The following is an 18,308-nucleotide window of genomic DNA, read 5'->3' as shown; positions in this document are numbered from 1 at the left end:
CCCCACAGTTATGTGCCCAGTAAGAAGCTGCATAGGATTCCAACACATGTGCGCCAGAATTGATGGAAGTCTTTTTGGAGGCAAGAAGTTTCTGGAAAAAATCCCCATGACCTGCAGACTATGACTGCCTAAGTGCCATGTGTGCAATGAACTGAAGACAAATAAAAGGAAACACTTAAAAAAAGAGTCAACACAATTGCTAGTTTCATTTTTTCTTTTTACTTGAAAACTTGTTTTAACCATCAAATTTTGGCAGTTACAAACCTGTACACTGTTGGTTTTTTTTTTGGCTGTCTTTTTTTTTTGTTTTTCTTTCATTTTTTAGAAAAAGAACACAAGACTGAATACTGCCAACAGCAATATATGCAGAAACAATCCATTTTCATAAGGGACAAGATCCACTTTAAGTGTTGGCTTTCCCCTTTGCATAAGGTTTGGTGTGTGATGTGTGTGCAAGTTTAGGCGAGTGCACAAGTGTGGGAAGAAATGATATACTTCATTCAGAACCTGAAATGGCAGGAGAATCAGATACTCAGTAACTGGGCAAAACACACTCATTTTAAAAAATGTCAATAAAAACGTTTTCTTGAAAACAGAGAAAGTTAAATGAAAACAGTAGAACCGAAGTAAGGTTACAGTACATTTTGAAATGATTAAAAAACATCATTTTCAAATCTAAAATCCTTTGTGTGTGTGTGTGTAGTTACCTCAAAAGTTTGCAGACCAACAGCATGGATGACTTTGAATTATATTCAACCCCCCCCCAAATTAAAGCATCCTGATAGGCATCAAATACAGTATCTACAAAAGCCTGGAAAATTGAAACCATTATATACAATTTTATAAACATTTTAAACACCAAAACATACATCTTTTACAAACCAGCCTGTTTGCAACAGGCAAATTTACAAGACAATCTCTCCGATACAGTGCTTAAAAAGAACTGCTTCCATTTCTGAACACATTTGTCACTTCCCGAAATGCAGTAGTATGGGCTCATAAAATTGTTAAAATAGTAGCAATTCAGGTATTTGTTTGCTGGAAGGGTACTACAGTACATACTAATGGGTCCAAACACGCTCCAAATGACTATATGATTCTCTAGTGCATCCTAAACACCGGAAGAGACTAATTATGGCCTTCGTGTAATATTACATACTTGTAATTATTGCTTTTCATTATTACATAAGGAAAGAAAACCTTATTCTTTTCCTATCTCTTAGCCAGCTGGCTAAATATTAACTGATGCCAAACCCACAAATGGTGACTTCAAACCCTAGAATTATACACTCAGAAGCTTAAAGACACTGTGGATTTGCACCAGAATAATGTGCAGTTGAACGTTGCAGGACAAAACCCAGCAAGAACACAGAACCACCTTCTCACAGACCACACAAAATGATGATGCTGAAGAAATGCCTCTTCGAATCTCCATTTCCCATGGTTTGAAATTAAAAACATAAAACATAAAAGCCTAACCACTTTATCAATATCTGTCCACTGGGAGGGCAGCAGAGTGAAGAGACCAGACAACTATCTGGGCTACCCATGTGAAATGAACACTAGATCTTCCTGAATTATTCCACATGAAAGTGTTTTCTGGGTCTTAAATGATTTATTTTGATAATCTCTTCTCTCAATTCCCCTGACTTTGATTATATAGACACAGCATTAGTGGGGGCTGTGGGTGGGGTGGCGGGGGGAAGTAAGCAGGAGTTGGCTGATGACATATATCTCTTACTTGCTTTTTTCTAGGCTGTGCTAGTGATTCCAAAGGGAAATTCCAGGAAAGTTCCAGCAATGCATCATTAATTCCCTTTCCAGGCCTTCACACTGATTCTGATAGGGCAAACCTCAAAATGCATAGACGTGGCCTATTCATATTACTAAGTCTTCTCCAATGGCATTTCATGAATGGGCAGGACATGAGTACATGGAAAGCTCACACGGAATGGAACTCAGCAGCAAAATATTTGTAGAAGAAAGTGAATAAATTAACCTACTTTATTCATCTCTTACAGCACCATAGCTTCTGCTTACTACATGACAAAGATCAACAGTCCAGCCACTCGCAATCTAACCACAATGTGTGCAATACAAGTAAAGTGCCTACAACAGGCTATGGAAAATGGCTTCCAGGAGGTGGCACATACGTGTTAGAAAAAACAGAAAGACGTTAATTGGTTTAAGTATTTTCCACGTGGTTCCTCATGGTGGAGGGGGTAGGAAGAAACACCAGGACTGGTAGGGGGAAATCAAAAGAGAAACAAAAATGTACCTAGTGGATAAAATTATAATAAAAGTTTCACTACAACTGATGACTGATCTGAGTTCCATTCTACAATTATCATTCCATCTTCATTTTAGAAAACACTCATTTGGCAAAAGCAGCATTTTGAGAAATGTCCAAAGAAATGTGTGACTTCTGTATCTGCACCCTTCCTAGGGGGCTGCAAGGAAACATGAGATCATGAGGCTGCCAGAGAAATAATCTCCATGAGTTCCCTTTTCTAGAATATTCCAAAGCAGGAATGATGGGAAGCCAGGAAGTCCCGCAGAAGCAGGCAGATACCACGCCCCAGGCAGTTTAGAGGTGAACAATTTATACAGAAGGAATATTGGCCAAATGGATGGATTTTAGTCCCTTTTTAGCTACTTAACTTTCTATGTGAGCTTGGGTAAGGCCCTTCCCCTCTCTGGGCATGTTTCCTCTTTTTACAAAATCGGAGGGCTGGACAAGCAGATCTTAAAGACCTTTCCACCTCTCTGAATCAGCAGTCATCCCACCTAGTTCCATTTTGGCCTGACTGAAAACCATTTTGTAATCTACAGGGAAATCTAATTCTCCAAAAAGAGAAAAAATATCATGTGTTTAAAAGGTAATGAATCAAAACATAACACAACCTTATCGGGTACACATTTAGCTGCAGAGAAAATCAGGGGAAGATATCCTGAAGAAAGAGGTATTTTATATAGGTCAGAGAAAAGGGTGGGCACAATTTTCTTGGGTGACTTCACAACCGCATTAGGATCTATTTATTCCTTCATTACTGTGTCAGTCAGGCGTTCTCCCTGGAGGAGATGCTGGGTAAGCAGTAGTGACTCACTGGCATTAATCTCATTCTAATATTTCCTGGGGGCAAGAAATGAATTGTTGGTTTTACTTTGATGGTTTTTATGTCATTGCATTATTAAAAGTGGAGCAGTGATTCCATTCTAGACCATTAGTTTGTCATTTTCTCTGTGATTCTTGCAAACGTGCTTCTTACATAAGAAAAATGCCAAAGACTTTCTTCTCAAAAGCAGCCCTAGTGAAATTCATTTATTTCAAGACCACAGTGCAGATAATGCTTCTAGGAGCAGGTCCGACCAAGACACAGCAAGAGGAGAAAAACTGAAAAATCTGTGAAGTATATCTGTGTATTCAGGAAGCTTGAGAATGAAAGGAATCTTTTTACAACGAACTCCAGAAACACTGACTCCTACGAGGAAGTGAATTAAATACAACCGAAATAACTAAAAATATGCCTGAGTGGATGATACACAAACTCAGGACAGTACAATTTACACACCAATGCCATATGTTATCAGAAACTGTGGACACAGATACTTTCATATTAAGCAGATAGTGCAAATATGCATTTATTTACCGTGGCCACTGTGCACACGGCCATAATCTGATTGAAGCAGAAGAGGAAAGTCACTCAATTTGTCAACTTTAAGCTTTGAATATTGGGTTGCTGTATTTCCAGTGGAATGATTCTCTTGTCAGTTTCGGAAACTCACGGCCAAAGTCCATACGTCGGATGGGAGGAGAACCCCAGGGTATAATTAAACACTACACATTTTTCAAGTAAGAGTTTAGTTTTGGAAAATTATAACAAAATACTGTTGTTTAAAAAGCACAGCTTTGCTTGAAGTTAATATAAATGGCCGTACCAAAATAAAGTTAACCGAACTGGAGTAAAATATGGCATTTGGTGTTTCTCTAACATCATAGAGATCAGAGAAATTAGGTCTGCCTTGCTGGCAGGATTTTCAACTCAGTCTATATCCTAGATCCTTCACGTCAGCTTTCCTCAAGAGCAGCCTTATTGAGGGCAAGCACACCTTTGTACATAGGCCCAGACACACACACTATTATAATTTATACACAAGAACTAATCTACTTTCTTCTTTTCTTTAACGCAATTGCATTTATAATGAATGACGCTACCAATTTAGAATAACATTCAAATTTCATCTGCATTATCAAGAATTGTGATTATCTGCCTGAAAACATTAGAAGTACTATATTTTCTTTTTTTCTCTGAATTTGTGAATTCTGCTTAAACCTCTAAATATCTCTCATTCTAGAGAACAATTCCCCAAATGCTACTTTTTTTCTTTTTATTTTCTGATTCTCAGAACAAAGGCCTATTTCTGCAGCAATGTTAAAATTATAGTTACAGCCAGGAATATTTACTAGAAAACACAAAAAACAGATAATCACATTCTTTCTAATGTTCAAACAATGTTAACCTTCTCCCCAACCCACAAAATGGAACCCAAATGTCCTCATGTTCTTCTTCATTGATACCCCTCTCAGAGATCATAAAACCCAACTATATTATATCGGATGCTTAACACAAACAAACAAAAATAACTAAGCATACTAAACATGTTACTCAAACCTAATTTTATAGCTGAAAATTGGGCAGCTTATTAAAAAAAAATAGAGTTGATTTTAAAGGCTTCAGCCCATTTTCGTTTGTTTAATATTTGTTTCTCTTTCTTTCTGCCTAAGAGACTAACTTTTCCGACAATCATAACTACTATTTTCATTCCCCCCCCATTGGCTCAAAATTACATGCAACAATGCCTCTTTGCTTGTTGCCAGTTATTAATACTGCAGGACTGATGCTGTAACACTTTCCAGGGCACACTGCTGCGCAAAGCCATACAAGACCGACTGTATAAGCTGGTGGGTGAAATTTTTTCCCCCTTGAAAAACTCGGCATGTGTTCTTGGTCATGAACACAGGTACATACTGCAAGGGTTATCAGTCACCTCTCAGAAACAATTTCTGCGCCGTTCCTTTTCACCCAACTGGAGTCGAGCTTGCTTGTGACAGTATGCCTTGTTTAGAAGTTCCTAGCGGAAAATACCGCATTTCCTTCTTGCTCAACACACCACTCTCCATGGAGACACAAGCCCAGCCAGTTCTCTTCTCCTTTTCTGTAACAAACAGCACAAAGCCCTTGAAGTGCGTCCTCTACACTTGGGTCTGGTGCTGAGTCTCGATAAAGGGAATGTGAAGGCTGGCGAGGCTGAGCTCTCCCACGCTCTCATAGTCACTCATGGCTACTTCGGAATCGTCAAAGCCGCAGTTTGCTGACACATCTGAGGACGAGGTGCCTCTGGAATTGTGCAAGGATAGAGACACACTGTCTGCTGGGCCTGCTGTCTCTGTGCCCTGGTTCATGCTCACAGCAAAAGTACTAAATTCACAGCTGGCAGGCGGGCCCACCAAATCTGTTTCATTGGGGAATGGGTGAGGAGGAAGGTACTGGCTAGGATGGAACTGGGGCCTTCTCCTGCAGTCTGGGCTCAGCGTGCTGGCCAGGGAGACAGGCTGGGAGGGCGGCAGGGCCTCGTATTGGTCCGGGAAGTCCTCTGGCAGGGGAGGGGGCAGCTGGTCCTGACTCAAGAACTCCTCTTCATGAGGAGGTGGGTACTCGCTGTCGATGTCATAGCCGCCCAGGTAGTAATCGCTCTCCAGCTCCCGTGTGCTGCCCTGGTGTGCAGACCCTCCCTCCTGGTTCTCATAGTTGGGTACTTCTTCTATGTCTGACAGGCGGGCCCCTGGCATCCAGTCAGAGGTGTCCCAGTGATAGGCTGTGGGAGAAAAGCCATGACAGTTAATTTCCTCCAGACTAGAGTTTGGGCAGGGCTCAGAAAGGAGCAGACAAGGGACCTGACATGCAATTAACATCCAAGAGACCCTAAGAAGCCAGGGTCATGTGCATGCTCCTTATAAGGGTCTATCGGGGCCAGCCATGCTCTGGCTCCAAGAGAACAAGGCCATGGCAACACAGAAATGGTGCCTCATTGCTGCAGAACCTTCACTTGGCCACGCCCTCCCATAAGCAACGGCCAATGAGGGAATGCTGAGGAAACACAGTTCTAGAAGCCATTCTCTCTTCCTAGTCACACGCTAAGTGCAGAGCCAGGCTGGCAACATGCTCGCAGAGAGAGAGATGCATCAGCCACACTGCGGATGACAGAAGGCAGGGAGATGTGCACACAAATGGATGAATCACACGCGCAGGGGAGAGGCTGGGGGAGGGATGCTGGCAGGACTTTCACCTCCAATACAGAGCACACAAGACACCTGGAACATGCAAAATTCAGGTCAAAGAAACTCAGAAAAGATGGAGGGAGAGGGACAGGGTAAGAATGAACTCAGCAATTCAAAACGCATAAGTAGAATACTATGCTGGGGTCGTGGCGGAGTCACCTCGGTTGTAGTTCTGTCCTTGATCCATGACAGACACTGTTTAAATACAAAGTGAGAAGTAAAACTAACAATCCAAGACATGTGAAGAGGGTAAAACCAAACATTTTAGATGACTTAAAAGACATGCTCCTACTTCTCCCCACTGTTATTTAGGAAATAGAAAGATAACTCTCATCTATACTAGGCACTAATTGTATTAAGTCAATAAGTTACCTGATCGAAATCATTCCCCATCATATTGTGGCTTTAAACAATTTCTTAAATATTCCTAGCTCATAGTAGGTACTCAATAAATACATGTTGAATGTAAGAATGGATTTAGTATTAATCTGGATTCCAAATAATTGGGTACTCTTCTCGTGGAAGGGATTTTATAAAAACAGTACCCTACATATTTAAAAAATTGTACACTACACTTTTTTTCACAATTGTAAAATTCACTCCAATACCTAGAGAAACACCCAGCATCTCATTTGAAACCATCTATTTACTGCTCCCTCTGCTGCCAGCGGATGAAAATCACCCCTAGTTTAAAGTAACAAGGAAGCAATATTGCTGAAAGGATAAGTCTTGACAGGAACAAATGCTATGGAAGAAAAAAGTAAATACCTTCATTCTCTATAGTGTCAACTACATTGTTGACAAGTTGAATGACAGTCACTATGGATGCTTGTGGCCAGGAAAAGAAGACAGGAGGGAGGGAAGGACAGCTTCAGGTTAGTTATGTATTTTAAACATATCTTAACTTCTTTTAACAACAACAATGGCAAAAATAAAGGCACAGAATGGAAACACCCAAAGCCTTCCCACCATCTGTCCATTAGGCAATGCTCCAGTGGACAATTTTATCGGGGGGTCCCAGGGCTCCTGGAACAGAAGGGAATGTCAGCAAATCGCAGGCCAGTCCTCCTGAAAGACCTGATTGGCATGGATTGCCGGGTCATAAATTCATACCTCATGGCCTGGTGAAATCAATTTAGGAAAGCAGTGGCTCATCAAGCTCATGCTAATTTCTCATCAGTGACTCCCAAGGCTCTCAGAGGAGGACCTCACTATTCCCGGGGATAATTATTTGTTGGTCAGCTATGCTGCTCCGAACCAAATGCCAGTGATGGAGGATAACCTTTGTAGGACTGATGGCTTTACACTCACAAGATGCCACCTATAGCCTTGACCGACCTGAGGCCCAGCACCTACAGGTGAGGTGTAGACAGAAGTTAGTGTTTGGCCTCTCGAATAGTTAGAATCTGGGAAGGAAATTTCTGTACTCTGTATGGGTTGCCTTAGCACCTGACACCAGCAGCCTGTGGAGAGGTGATCAAACTCAAAACTAATTTATTGAAAATTCCTAACACTGCCTGCCTTAGTTGGGACCAACCCAGAATGTTAATCATGAAAGACCAAGTTTGTGACCAAGCAGAGCCCGTGAGAACAGTCAACCAGCAGCTGGAGCTGCTGCCTGGAGTTGGGAAACTACATGTTCTTGGGTGTTTCTGTATAAGATGCAAACCAGTGACAGCTTTTCTCCTGGCTGGGGATGAGCAAGGGAGTAAGCACCAAGGCAAACAGAGCTGGAGGCATGCCCCTGACCTTTTGAGAATGGTTAGAAGAAATCCACTGTGATGTGGTCTGTTATCCCAGCAGTCAGATGTACCAAGGCTCCTGCACCTCTTGGGAGGGCCAGGTATCGGGGAAGGAGGTGGGAGACGTGGGGGTGGTGCTGATGAAAGTGGACTATTTTACCTCCATGATTGCATCTATGGTTTCAGGGCTCACCTGTTACTGTATTTACCTGGGGGGCAAAGACTATGTCATTTTCTTTTTGTACTTCTGGGTACAAAAATCCCCAGTGTGGGGGTCAGCCCACAGGAGAAATTCAGAAGGGTTTATGGGTTGAATGATTCCATAAATTAATACATATTCAATTTTTGCCTACTGCTGATAAATGGGAAAACGACAAAGTACAGACTAAGGTAAGGTCACCTGTCTCTGTGGATGATTATTTGAAATTATTCTTGGTTCACTACCATATGGTAAGCTTTCACTGTTTTATGACCATTTCTTCCCTCCTCCTCTATCCTGGGGAAACCCCCCATCCTCCAAAGCTGGTTCCTCAGCTCAGAAAACCCAGTCCAGCACTGGCACCTTCTCCATAAACATAAGTTCTCAAGAGGTAGAGATAACAGCTTTGGAGTGTCAATAAGGTCCACGAACCACATGGGATTGCGTGCAGCATTTTGGGTATATGTGCATTTTTCTAAGGAGCTGACCCACAGTATTTAATAGATTCTCCAAAGGCCCATGATCCCAAATGACTATAAGGGGGATTCAGTTGAATGAAGATGCCATTTCTATGAGAAGGAGGTTCTATGGGAAGGAGGTCTGGCCTCTGAACTAATTTCTAATGGTAGGGAGGGTGGATGTAGAAGGAAGAGTGAAGAGATCATCATCAGTAAAATAAAAAAAGAAATCACACTGCTTGCTAGAGAGTGTCACTTGGGATGAGGTGGTTCCATCATGTACCAAATCAAAGATGACGTATTACTGAAGCTCTGGGAGAAGTTTGTCAACCTCCGACACAGATCCCTGGGCCTGCTCACAGCTGCAGCTTAACAGCTGCTCCTTCAGCAATGACACCCAACAATGGAGTCAACGGAAAAGCTGGTGAACACACTCAAAAGTCCATGATCAGGTCAAGAAACAAAACCAGTCACATCACCTTCCTCTGAACTCACCGCAGCAGAGGAAACAGAACCTGCTCGAGGGACGGAACAAACTCAATGACTTCTTACCATTGTCATCGCCAGAATCCGACTGGAAGGAGCTCAAGGACTGAACTTCAGAGTTGCTGCCTTTATTGCTGCCTGCAAAGCAGGTCACTTCTCCCGGGTCATCAACCCCTTTGTCTTCATGTACAGACAGAGAGAGAGCAGAAATGACACCGGTTACCTTGTGCATATTTCCAGCCCTGTCCCACCCCCGTCCCCACCAGAGTTCACTTCTGGGGGCTCTTTCATTTGCTTAGAGAAAATAATTTAGCTTCACAATAGAAAATTGATCGTGCCATTGGGGGCAAAGGTCTGTCAATCAAGTGATTTACATTATGGATTTGAAACCCTTAACCCGTGGTAAATGAGCTTCCAAATAGCTGACAGCTGAAAGTAACTGTTCTCTTAAACTGAAGTGACTAAGTGAAGAGTGAAACGAGGATGAAGTGGCTGGGCTGCTCTTTGCCATTCAGAGTTAATTTAAATTATTTACATGAACCAATGTGGTGTCAACACCAGGTTAAATGAGATTACTTTTAAAATAGGGGTATAAATATTTTATAGGCAAGAATGCCATTAGATTTACCCAAACTTCCCTCTCTCGGGAGTGAGCGGCGTTCTCAGATTTGCCTTCTAGAGGGCAGCATCACATCATTTTTAGGAATGACAGCGTTCTGCACCGTCTGGTAGAAGGGCAGTCAGTGGTATAGAGATGCTCTTTTCCACAGACTTCTTCCCTCTTTGCTGTACAAAATGCCTGAACAACACACTCACACACATGCACACACACAGGCTACTTCTTTGATGGACTAAAGGAAGCAATAAAAACAGCCCATGTCTTGAAGTTGTCAAGTGAAAAGTGAATTAGTCGCCCAGAGATTGTCTCACCAGCTAACTCTGCCTTGCTTAACAAAGAAGGAAATGTATTCAATAAAAACCCAGCAATACTTTGGGGGGAAATGTGAGTTTTGGCCTGAGGTGGATTCTGGAAATAAAGCTGTCACATTATGAAGCCAGCAGAGGGAAATGATCAAATCACCACGTAACGTGATGGTATGAAGACATGGTGACTTGTGCTTAAGGGAAGAGTTCGTCTTCGTGGCCACAGAAATCACTGCTTCTTCCAAATGGCTGATGCCAGTGGCAGGCACTGTGGCTCTGAATCTGCTGTCAGATGCTGAAGCCACAGCAAAACCAAGAATTGGATAAACCACTGATACAACTGGAGAAATCCACCTCCCAAGAGCCACAGCGCAGAAAATACAAAGATGTGCCTCGGCAAAGCACAAGGTGGGCACCAGGCTTAGCCCTGAACACAAGGGAGAAAATGGCAAATGACCCCTCTGCCCCTCGCCCGTGAATGCAGTGCTGTGCATAATACTCCTTTCTCCACTCCTCCATTTATTCAACCCCCCCTTTTATTTCATTGCTAACTAGAAAAGAGCCTTTCTACTAACTAGTGGATTGGCAAGGCTATAGTAAAGTCTAACTCTATAGATAATTGGAGAGGGAATATATTTATATGATTAAAATCCAAGGGCAACCGCTTAAAACATAAGTGTGTCTACAGAAAGACAGAGTCAGCAGACAGTGTAGCTGGGGCGGCCCTAGACTAGAATAGAGGCCCTCCTCTATCATCAAGAGATCCCCTCTCTCTCATGTCCCTCTCCCACCTTCCTCCTAAAGCTCCCAAGAGCAGTCTTGGTAAAAGCAAAAGCTGTGGACCCTGATGCCCCAGGTTTGAATCCTCACCCCTCCTTTTACTAGTTACTTGCTCTCAGGCACGTTCTCTCACCTGTTCACTACTCCAATTGGTGCCCATGCGGGGCAGCTGTGGGGGTTTAAGGAAATGATCCAGCAGATAGCAGTGGTGGCTTTTTATGTTCATCTGCTGCCTCTGTTTTCTCATCAAATCTCTTCATCCTTAACCCTTGCATTCTGGATTCTGTCTTGATGACTCACTGAAACGCTCCTGAGATCACTAAGAATCTTCTAGGCGTCAAGTGCAGTATTTTGTTTTTAGCCTGTGTCCTTGATGGTTTTACTCAACCCTGCTGACCTCATTGATGGTCTTAGCTTCTGCACGGCTGCCCTTTCCTCTTTCCCTGCTCTCTCTTCGTTGGCACGAGTTTGTCTCCCTTCCTGCCCCTCCTCTCTGCCCGCCTCCCACCTGTAGGCATCTCTGGTTCTTTTGGAGGCCCAGTTTGATCACCCTCTCTCTGTTCTTGTTCCCTTAGTGAGCTGATCCTCCTGGAGATTCATCCACCCTGCAGGCAGATGATGTCCAAACTTTTGCCTCTAGCCTCACCCTCCTCCTGAACAACAGAGCCAGACATACCTCAGGTGACCTCTTATGTGGCCTCTCCATTGATCACGCTGCTTCCTGCTTCTGGAAGGCATTCTCCAATAGTTTCCTACCAAAATCTCACTCAGGCTTAAAGACACCAGTAGAAATGCCCCCTTCCTCCAAGAAGACACCCTTTATCTCCTCGGCTGCATATGCTCTCTAGCTCCCTTTGAAACCTGCCTCTCCTCACCCTCTACCCCAACATATATCACAGTACTAGAAACCCAGTCTTTGGAAACTCCCGCTACCCAGGGCATCTCTGCTGCTGCTCAAATACAAAGCCATTTGGCCTCATTAAAAGTCAAAGGATACAACAGAGCTTGCCTTAGTTTCATCTTGACTGATGTTGGGGCAGGGAAAACAATCACCTGCTCTCATCCCTAGATGCTCATAGAGGCCATCTAACTGGTCTCTCTGCTTTCTTCCCTCTTTGGTCCTGTTTAGTCTCTTCTTCACAGATCAGTGAGAGCCATATTTTAAAAATATAAATTAGATCATGCCACTTACCTGCTTAAAACCTGTCCTAGTGTTGCTGTTAAAATGCAGCCACTCTCCCCTGTGGCTCACCAAACTCCAACTACATCCCTGTGTTCTTCAGCATGCCAAGGTCTTCCCTACCCCAGGGCCTTTGCACACGTGGCTCTTCCCTTTGCCTAGAGTACTGCTGCCTGAGGCCAAAAGGGGAGGGAAACACCACCATCTGGCCTGGGCCACTTTTCCTGCCTGTGGTTCACCCTTATGTTTCATGGACCCTGCATTCCAGCCACGTAGAATAACTAGCTTTTCTTCTGATCATGTGGGTCCTTCTATGCAGGATGCCTTCCCTTCCCCAGACCTTCAATCCACCATCGTCCAACTCAAACGTCCCTCTGCTTCCCTCAAGTCTTCCCCCTAAGGCTAGAGATACCCTCTTCTTCTGACCTTCCAGAGCACACTTTTGTAGCTATGCTGCTTGCATTACGGCTAGTGGTACCCTACTGTGAGAAGAGCAGGGGTTTTAGTCTGACAGCTCTGGATTGGAGTACCTCTTACTAGCTGTGTGACCTTGGGCACCTTTGTATGCTCTCTGAGCCTCATTGTCCCCATCTGTAAATGGGGACAGGAACCAGGGGAATTTTTCAGGGCTGATGTGAACACTCAATGTCAGAACGTGTCATAATGAATGCTCTGTCCCTGTGGGTTCTCTCTCCCTCTCCTAATTTCCTTCCAGTAAATACCAGTGGAATAAACAACGATGCATTACTACTGCCTACTCACTTTCAGTTCCTGCATCCCAGCCATTCTTGCGGATGGAATCGCAGTCAGAGCGGCAGGGAGACACGGCAGGGAGGTTGGGAGCCACGCTGCACACAACCACACCCCGCCTGGCTGTCAGGATGCGTGGTGACTCAGGGTGAAACGTGGTCATCTCCTGGTGCTCACTCCCCAGCCCGTCCACGATCTTATCCAGGTTGCTCCTGGAGTCGCTCTGGAAGCACGGGGTGTAGGCCATGGGGCGCACAGGCACCTGCGGGGGCCCCACCTCCTGGTAGACGTTGCGGCCATCCCCGCCGCCCCGCAGGTTCCTGAACGGGATGCCGTTGCTCTTGTTGAGCAGCGCGGCTGTGGCGGGGTCCTGCACCAGCGTGATGTTGTTACGGGAGTAGTTCTTGCGGAAGACCTTCTTGCGGAAGACGATGAACAGGACGATCAAAATGAAGATGACGAAGAGGACCACCGCGATGCCAATGAGCTCCTCCTTCCCCACGTAGGAGTGGCCGGCCTGGATGTTGGGCACCACCACGGGGCGCAGCCCGCAGTACTGTCCCACAAAGCCCGGGGTGCAGTTACAGAGGAAGGAGCCAAATATGTTGACGCAGGAGCCCCCGTTCTCACACTCCTCCCGCTCGCACTCGTTGACGTCCTCCTCACACCTTCAGGATGAAACACACAAGACGCCCCTCTCAAACATCAGGACCTGTGGACGCAGGCTTGTATGTTGGAGCTCGATTTAAAACTGAAGTGTTTAAAAGAAAATAAAACCCCTAAAGGGTACATGAAGCATGACAAAAATAGTGTGAGGGTGTGTGCCTGCCGGGAGGTGAGTGGGCACCTTAAGGAGGTAGCCTGAGTCAGCATCAGGCATGAAGGTACTTCTCCCCCACGATCTCTCCCAGATATTCTGACCCGACCCGGGGAAGGGAGGGAGAAGCTGTCGTGGGAGAGAAGAGAGGGAGCAGAAAGAGAAAGAACAACAGATGCTGTTGAAGAGATACTTATCTCCAAATCCTCAGGACCAGATGCATTTCAGAATTTAAAATTTTGCAATTTTAGAAATTACATACAGTACGTATCTTTCATATTATGTAAAATACCCATCCCACCGCAGGAACGGGTGGTGGCATAGGACCCATAATCAAATACACCAGCGTTTCTACGGTAAAACATATGGATATTCACGCTAAATGAGAGACATAAAGACTAGAAATAGCCTCAGAGTGGTTTTGGCTGGTTTTGCCACCAAATTAGTTTGCCACTAATTTATCTTCAATCCTTTTAGTTCTCAGAGCTTTTAGGATGGTAGAATTGCAGATAAAGAGCTGTGAAGCTATATACCATATATAGAGTTTCCTGAGAGGAGAAAGTCTTTGGTCCTGACATTTTCCTCTAGTGGTTACAGTAATTTTTGGTCTCTCTGGGCGGGGGGAGGGGTGGGGGGGTTGTGGGTACTGGGCATATGTGGATGGGTGAAATGCTACATATCCACATATCTTCCAGATTCTATGCTTATGTTAAAGCTAAAGCATATTATCAGGAAAAAATGACCAAAGCATTCTAATGAAAAATAATTAAATCAATTTGATTCCCTTTAAAGCAATCCATGACTTGCTTTGAGTATAATTATAAACAAACATTTGTCTTATTCTTTCTTAGTTTAACATTTGAAAGCATAGACCTTTTTTCCTTCACTTTTCTCTACATCAGCAATTGTTCTCTTATGCTCATTTACAAGGCCCGATCACCTCTATCTTTCATAATCCACCTTTTAAAATGTAGTCAAACGGCCCTAATTTGAGCAGATTGAGGCCAGGTCAGCCAGAAATTAGTCAGAATCACAGAGTATTTAAAAATAAATGCAGCTTTATTACTTTAAATTACATCCAACGATTCGAAGTCGGCTAAGTATTTCCTGGTAGAGTCCTCAGGAGATTTGCCTTAATGAATATATAAGACTGATCTGTAATTGGAATATCACTTGCTTGAGATTACATATATATACTTCTGAAACCATCAAGGATGGCTGAAAGTGGCGTTTTCCCAAGAATTTAAAACATTCCTTTTCCATTTGGCTGACAGTTTAATTTCTCTCATTTCTTGGGGGACAAAGGGTTTACAAAGGAAAGCTAAGTTTTAGTTTTTCAGAATGGTCATAAAACGCTAGGCAGTACAGACCAGTTGATGAGTTCCACGGAAATGGATAATATGTCTGCCTCAGAATTATACTGGAAAGATTAGGGGTCATAGAGGACTTTCTTTAAAAGAATTGTTTTCCTGATTACAGGACACATGGTAATTACATAAAAATTTGAACATATAGAGAAGTATGAAGTAAAATATATAAATTATCCATAACCCCACTACCCAGAGATAATCCCTGGTAACATTTTAGTCACTTGTAAGCACTCTTCATATAAAGATATCAATTAACCCTTTGCCTGTCCTATTAGTGGTAAAAATTTTACCCCAGTTAGTTGTTTTTCCTGTTTTGTTTTCTTAGCAACAAGAAGCAGTGTAGAGAAAGACTATTGCATAATCTCACTCACGTGACTCCAGTGAGCCCAGCTTTGCAGTTGCAGATGAAAGTGTTTCCTATTGGGTCGCAGGAGCCTCCGTTTCGGCAGGGGTTTGGGAAGCAGGCTGTGATCTCCGATTCACAGTTTTTCCCAGTGAACTGTGAGAGGCAGGTACACTGATAACCTGGGGAAACAGAGGACCTCATGAGCCACGACGCCACTGGTAACGCTCAGAGTGCATGGGTAGCCATAACGTGTCCTCCTAATTCCTTCTGAGCCAAATCTTAGGCAAGGCACAAATTCCAAAGACAATTGACCTGACGTAGACCTGGCAACTTATTATACCACTCATTGTAATATATTACCATATTATAGAACACACCCACTGACACCATGACAGTTTCAACTGCCATGGCTACAGCAGGATATAACCAAATGAGGAAAGAAAAGAGGTGGCACCCTTGCTCTTAAGAAAAGCCTGCCTATTTCCCCGAAGAACTATGAATTTTCCTCCCCTTCATTACCCAGACCCCTTATAACAGCTGCTTAATCACCCCAGGAACTGAGAAGTTGATTTGTGAACATAGTTCCCACTTCTCCATTCTTTGGTCATTGAATAAAGCTTGTAATGTTGAATGCGCAGCTTCAGTTTTGTTTCAAATCTGTGACACCAAACAGAAAATAACCCTCCGAGGAAGAAAAGGGCTGATTGTAGGCTCAAGTCCCACCAGAGGGAAACAAAATTGGCAACAGTACCACCCTCATTTCATTAGAACACATTCTACAGTAGCTTCCTGAGAAGGAGTTTCTAGGAGGTAAACATTGTGAGACCTTGCATAGCTGAGCATGTCTTTATTCCACCCATATGCCTCTTTGATAGATCGTCTATGGAATTCTAAGCAATTCCCTCCGTGTTACTTTTGAGAAATCCAAAGTTGTTTTGGTTTCTGAAGTTTGTATGTGACCTGGTTTCTTTTCCTCTCTAATAGCTTGGAGAATCTTCTCTTGCTCCCAATTTTCTGAGATTTCACAATGACATACTTTAGAGTGGTTATTTCAACCAATACTGGGTATTCATGGACCCTTGCAATCTGGAAATTCTTGTCCTTCAACTCTCGGGAAATGTCTTTAATTATTTCATTGATGACTTCCTTTTGTTTCTTTTCTCTGTTCTGTCTTTATGGAACTTTTATGGTTGGAGCTCAGATTAGATCTTCCTTTATCTTTCTTTCTTATATTAGATCTCTGTGGGTTTTTGCTTTACTTTCTGAGAGAGTTTCTCATCTTTGGAAACTTTTATTAAGATGTCATTTTCCAAGGGCTCCTTTATTTGTTCACTGAGGGTTTTTTCCCTTTCCTAAACACACAGCAACTTGCTCCTGTTTTGTGGTTACAATATCTTCTCTTATCTCTTGGAGGATATTAATAATATCTTTATGTAGTTTTTTCCCTGTAGAATTTCCTCTAAGTTGCTTTTCTCTGTTTCTGTGTTTGGGTCTCTGTGATGGTAAATTTTTTGTGTCAAATTGACCAGGCCTAGTTGTTGGTCAAACACTAGTCTAGATGCTGCTGCAAGAGTATTTGTGGATGTGATTAACATTTACTATCAGATGATTTTATGTAAAGCAGATTACCCTCTGTAATGGGGGTGGATCTTATCCAATCAGTTGAAGGCCTTAAGAAGAAGGAATTCTGCCTCAAACTGAAACATAGAAATCTTGCCTGAGTTTCCAGCTCCAAGGATTTAAAATTCAAGACTGCAAAATCAACTCTTACATGAATTTCCAGCCTGCTGGCCTGCCCTAAATATTTCAGACTTGCCAGTCTCTACTATCCTATGAGCCAATTTCTTAAAATCAATCAATCAATCAATCAATCTATCTATCCATTCATCCATCCTATTGTTTCGTTTCACTGGAGAACCTTAATACATTTTCTATCTTCCAAATTAGAGGATGTCCTTCCTTATCTCGTAATCCTGGTTTATCAGCTCATATTGAAGAGTGTGGTTATGGAACACTAGAAATCTGATGGGCAGCTCTAAGCACATGAATGGGGCTCATCAACTACGATACTGTGTCACTACCTTTGGGTTGGTCAGTTTCCCCAGTAATGATCCTTATCACCGACCCAGAGGGAGAGTGAAGGCCTGGTTTCTAACACTCGGGGATTGAGTGGTGATAGAGGAAGGGTGGTTGTGGGTCTCAGCATCCAACAAGCACATCATATTTACTTTACTCAATACATACTGTAAATAACCATCCTCACTCTTATTTGAAAGGCTCATCTCTGCTCCCCAAATGGTCAATGACTGATGCTGGGATTTTAGAGAATTTTCTCTATAGACACAAGATAGTTAATAATCTATAGATTGAAATAGTGTGTGCTGTCGTAGATGCTTTACTGAATCCACACTACAGAGAACTCTCATGTATAGGAGGACATTAGGATTGTGTGTGGGTTCAGAGAGAGAAGGACTTATCTTCAGGAGGCAGGTACAGAAGGAAAGAAATCTTTACATTCCTAAGAGGAGTGCACTGTGTAGGTCCAGCCTTCCCAGCACCCAGAAACATTGAGGGCCAGAGATTGAGGCTCAGAGAGAGACACAATACTCTTGAATGCAATCTCAATGAAATGCCAGGGAACTAACTTATAAGTAAAGACCACTGTTGATGCAAACTGTGTCCAAAGATGGCCAGCCTGAAATCTGTGGACAGGGTGTAGTAGTCTGAGGTATGCTTGCTTCAAATCATGCTGAGGTGGGGTTATTTTTTTCCAATTTGGGAAGTTGCTCTTCCAAATGGAACTGCGGATTGCCGCAGCAGTTGCGATTGGGAAAAATGCTTCTTTATGTCACCTGGCCAATCCTTGGCTAGGATGGCATGCCATTTAGAGGTTGAGTGACTTGTGAGGATGAATTC

General features: G+C 43.2%; 1 protein-coding gene across 1 annotated transcript in view; it reads right to left on the bottom strand.

Moving 5' to 3' along the window:
* Nucleotides 1-230: 230 nt before the first annotated feature.
* Nucleotides 231-18,308, bottom strand: part of FAT3 (FAT atypical cadherin 3) — a 615,042-nt gene continuing 596,964 nt past the window's right edge. Inside the window, 6 exon segments of the mRNA XM_046684612.1 lie at nucleotides 231-5,877; nucleotides 6,500-6,535; nucleotides 7,109-7,168; nucleotides 9,292-9,405; nucleotides 12,872-13,527; nucleotides 15,418-15,571. Coding sequence (XP_046540568.1) covers nucleotides 5,255-5,877; nucleotides 6,500-6,535; nucleotides 7,109-7,168; nucleotides 9,292-9,405; nucleotides 12,872-13,527; nucleotides 15,418-15,571 — 1,643 coding nt within the window. The 3' untranslated portion in view covers nucleotides 231-5,254.

Source organism: Equus quagga, chromosome 14 (genome assembly GCF_021613505.1).
Source record: "Equus quagga isolate Etosha38 chromosome 14, UCLA_HA_Equagga_1.0, whole genome shotgun sequence".
Taxonomy (NCBI): Eukaryota; Metazoa; Chordata; class Mammalia; order Perissodactyla; family Equidae; genus Equus; species Equus quagga.
Note: the sequence above shows the minus strand (reverse complement) of the source record. Positions and strands in the feature narration are given on the sequence as shown.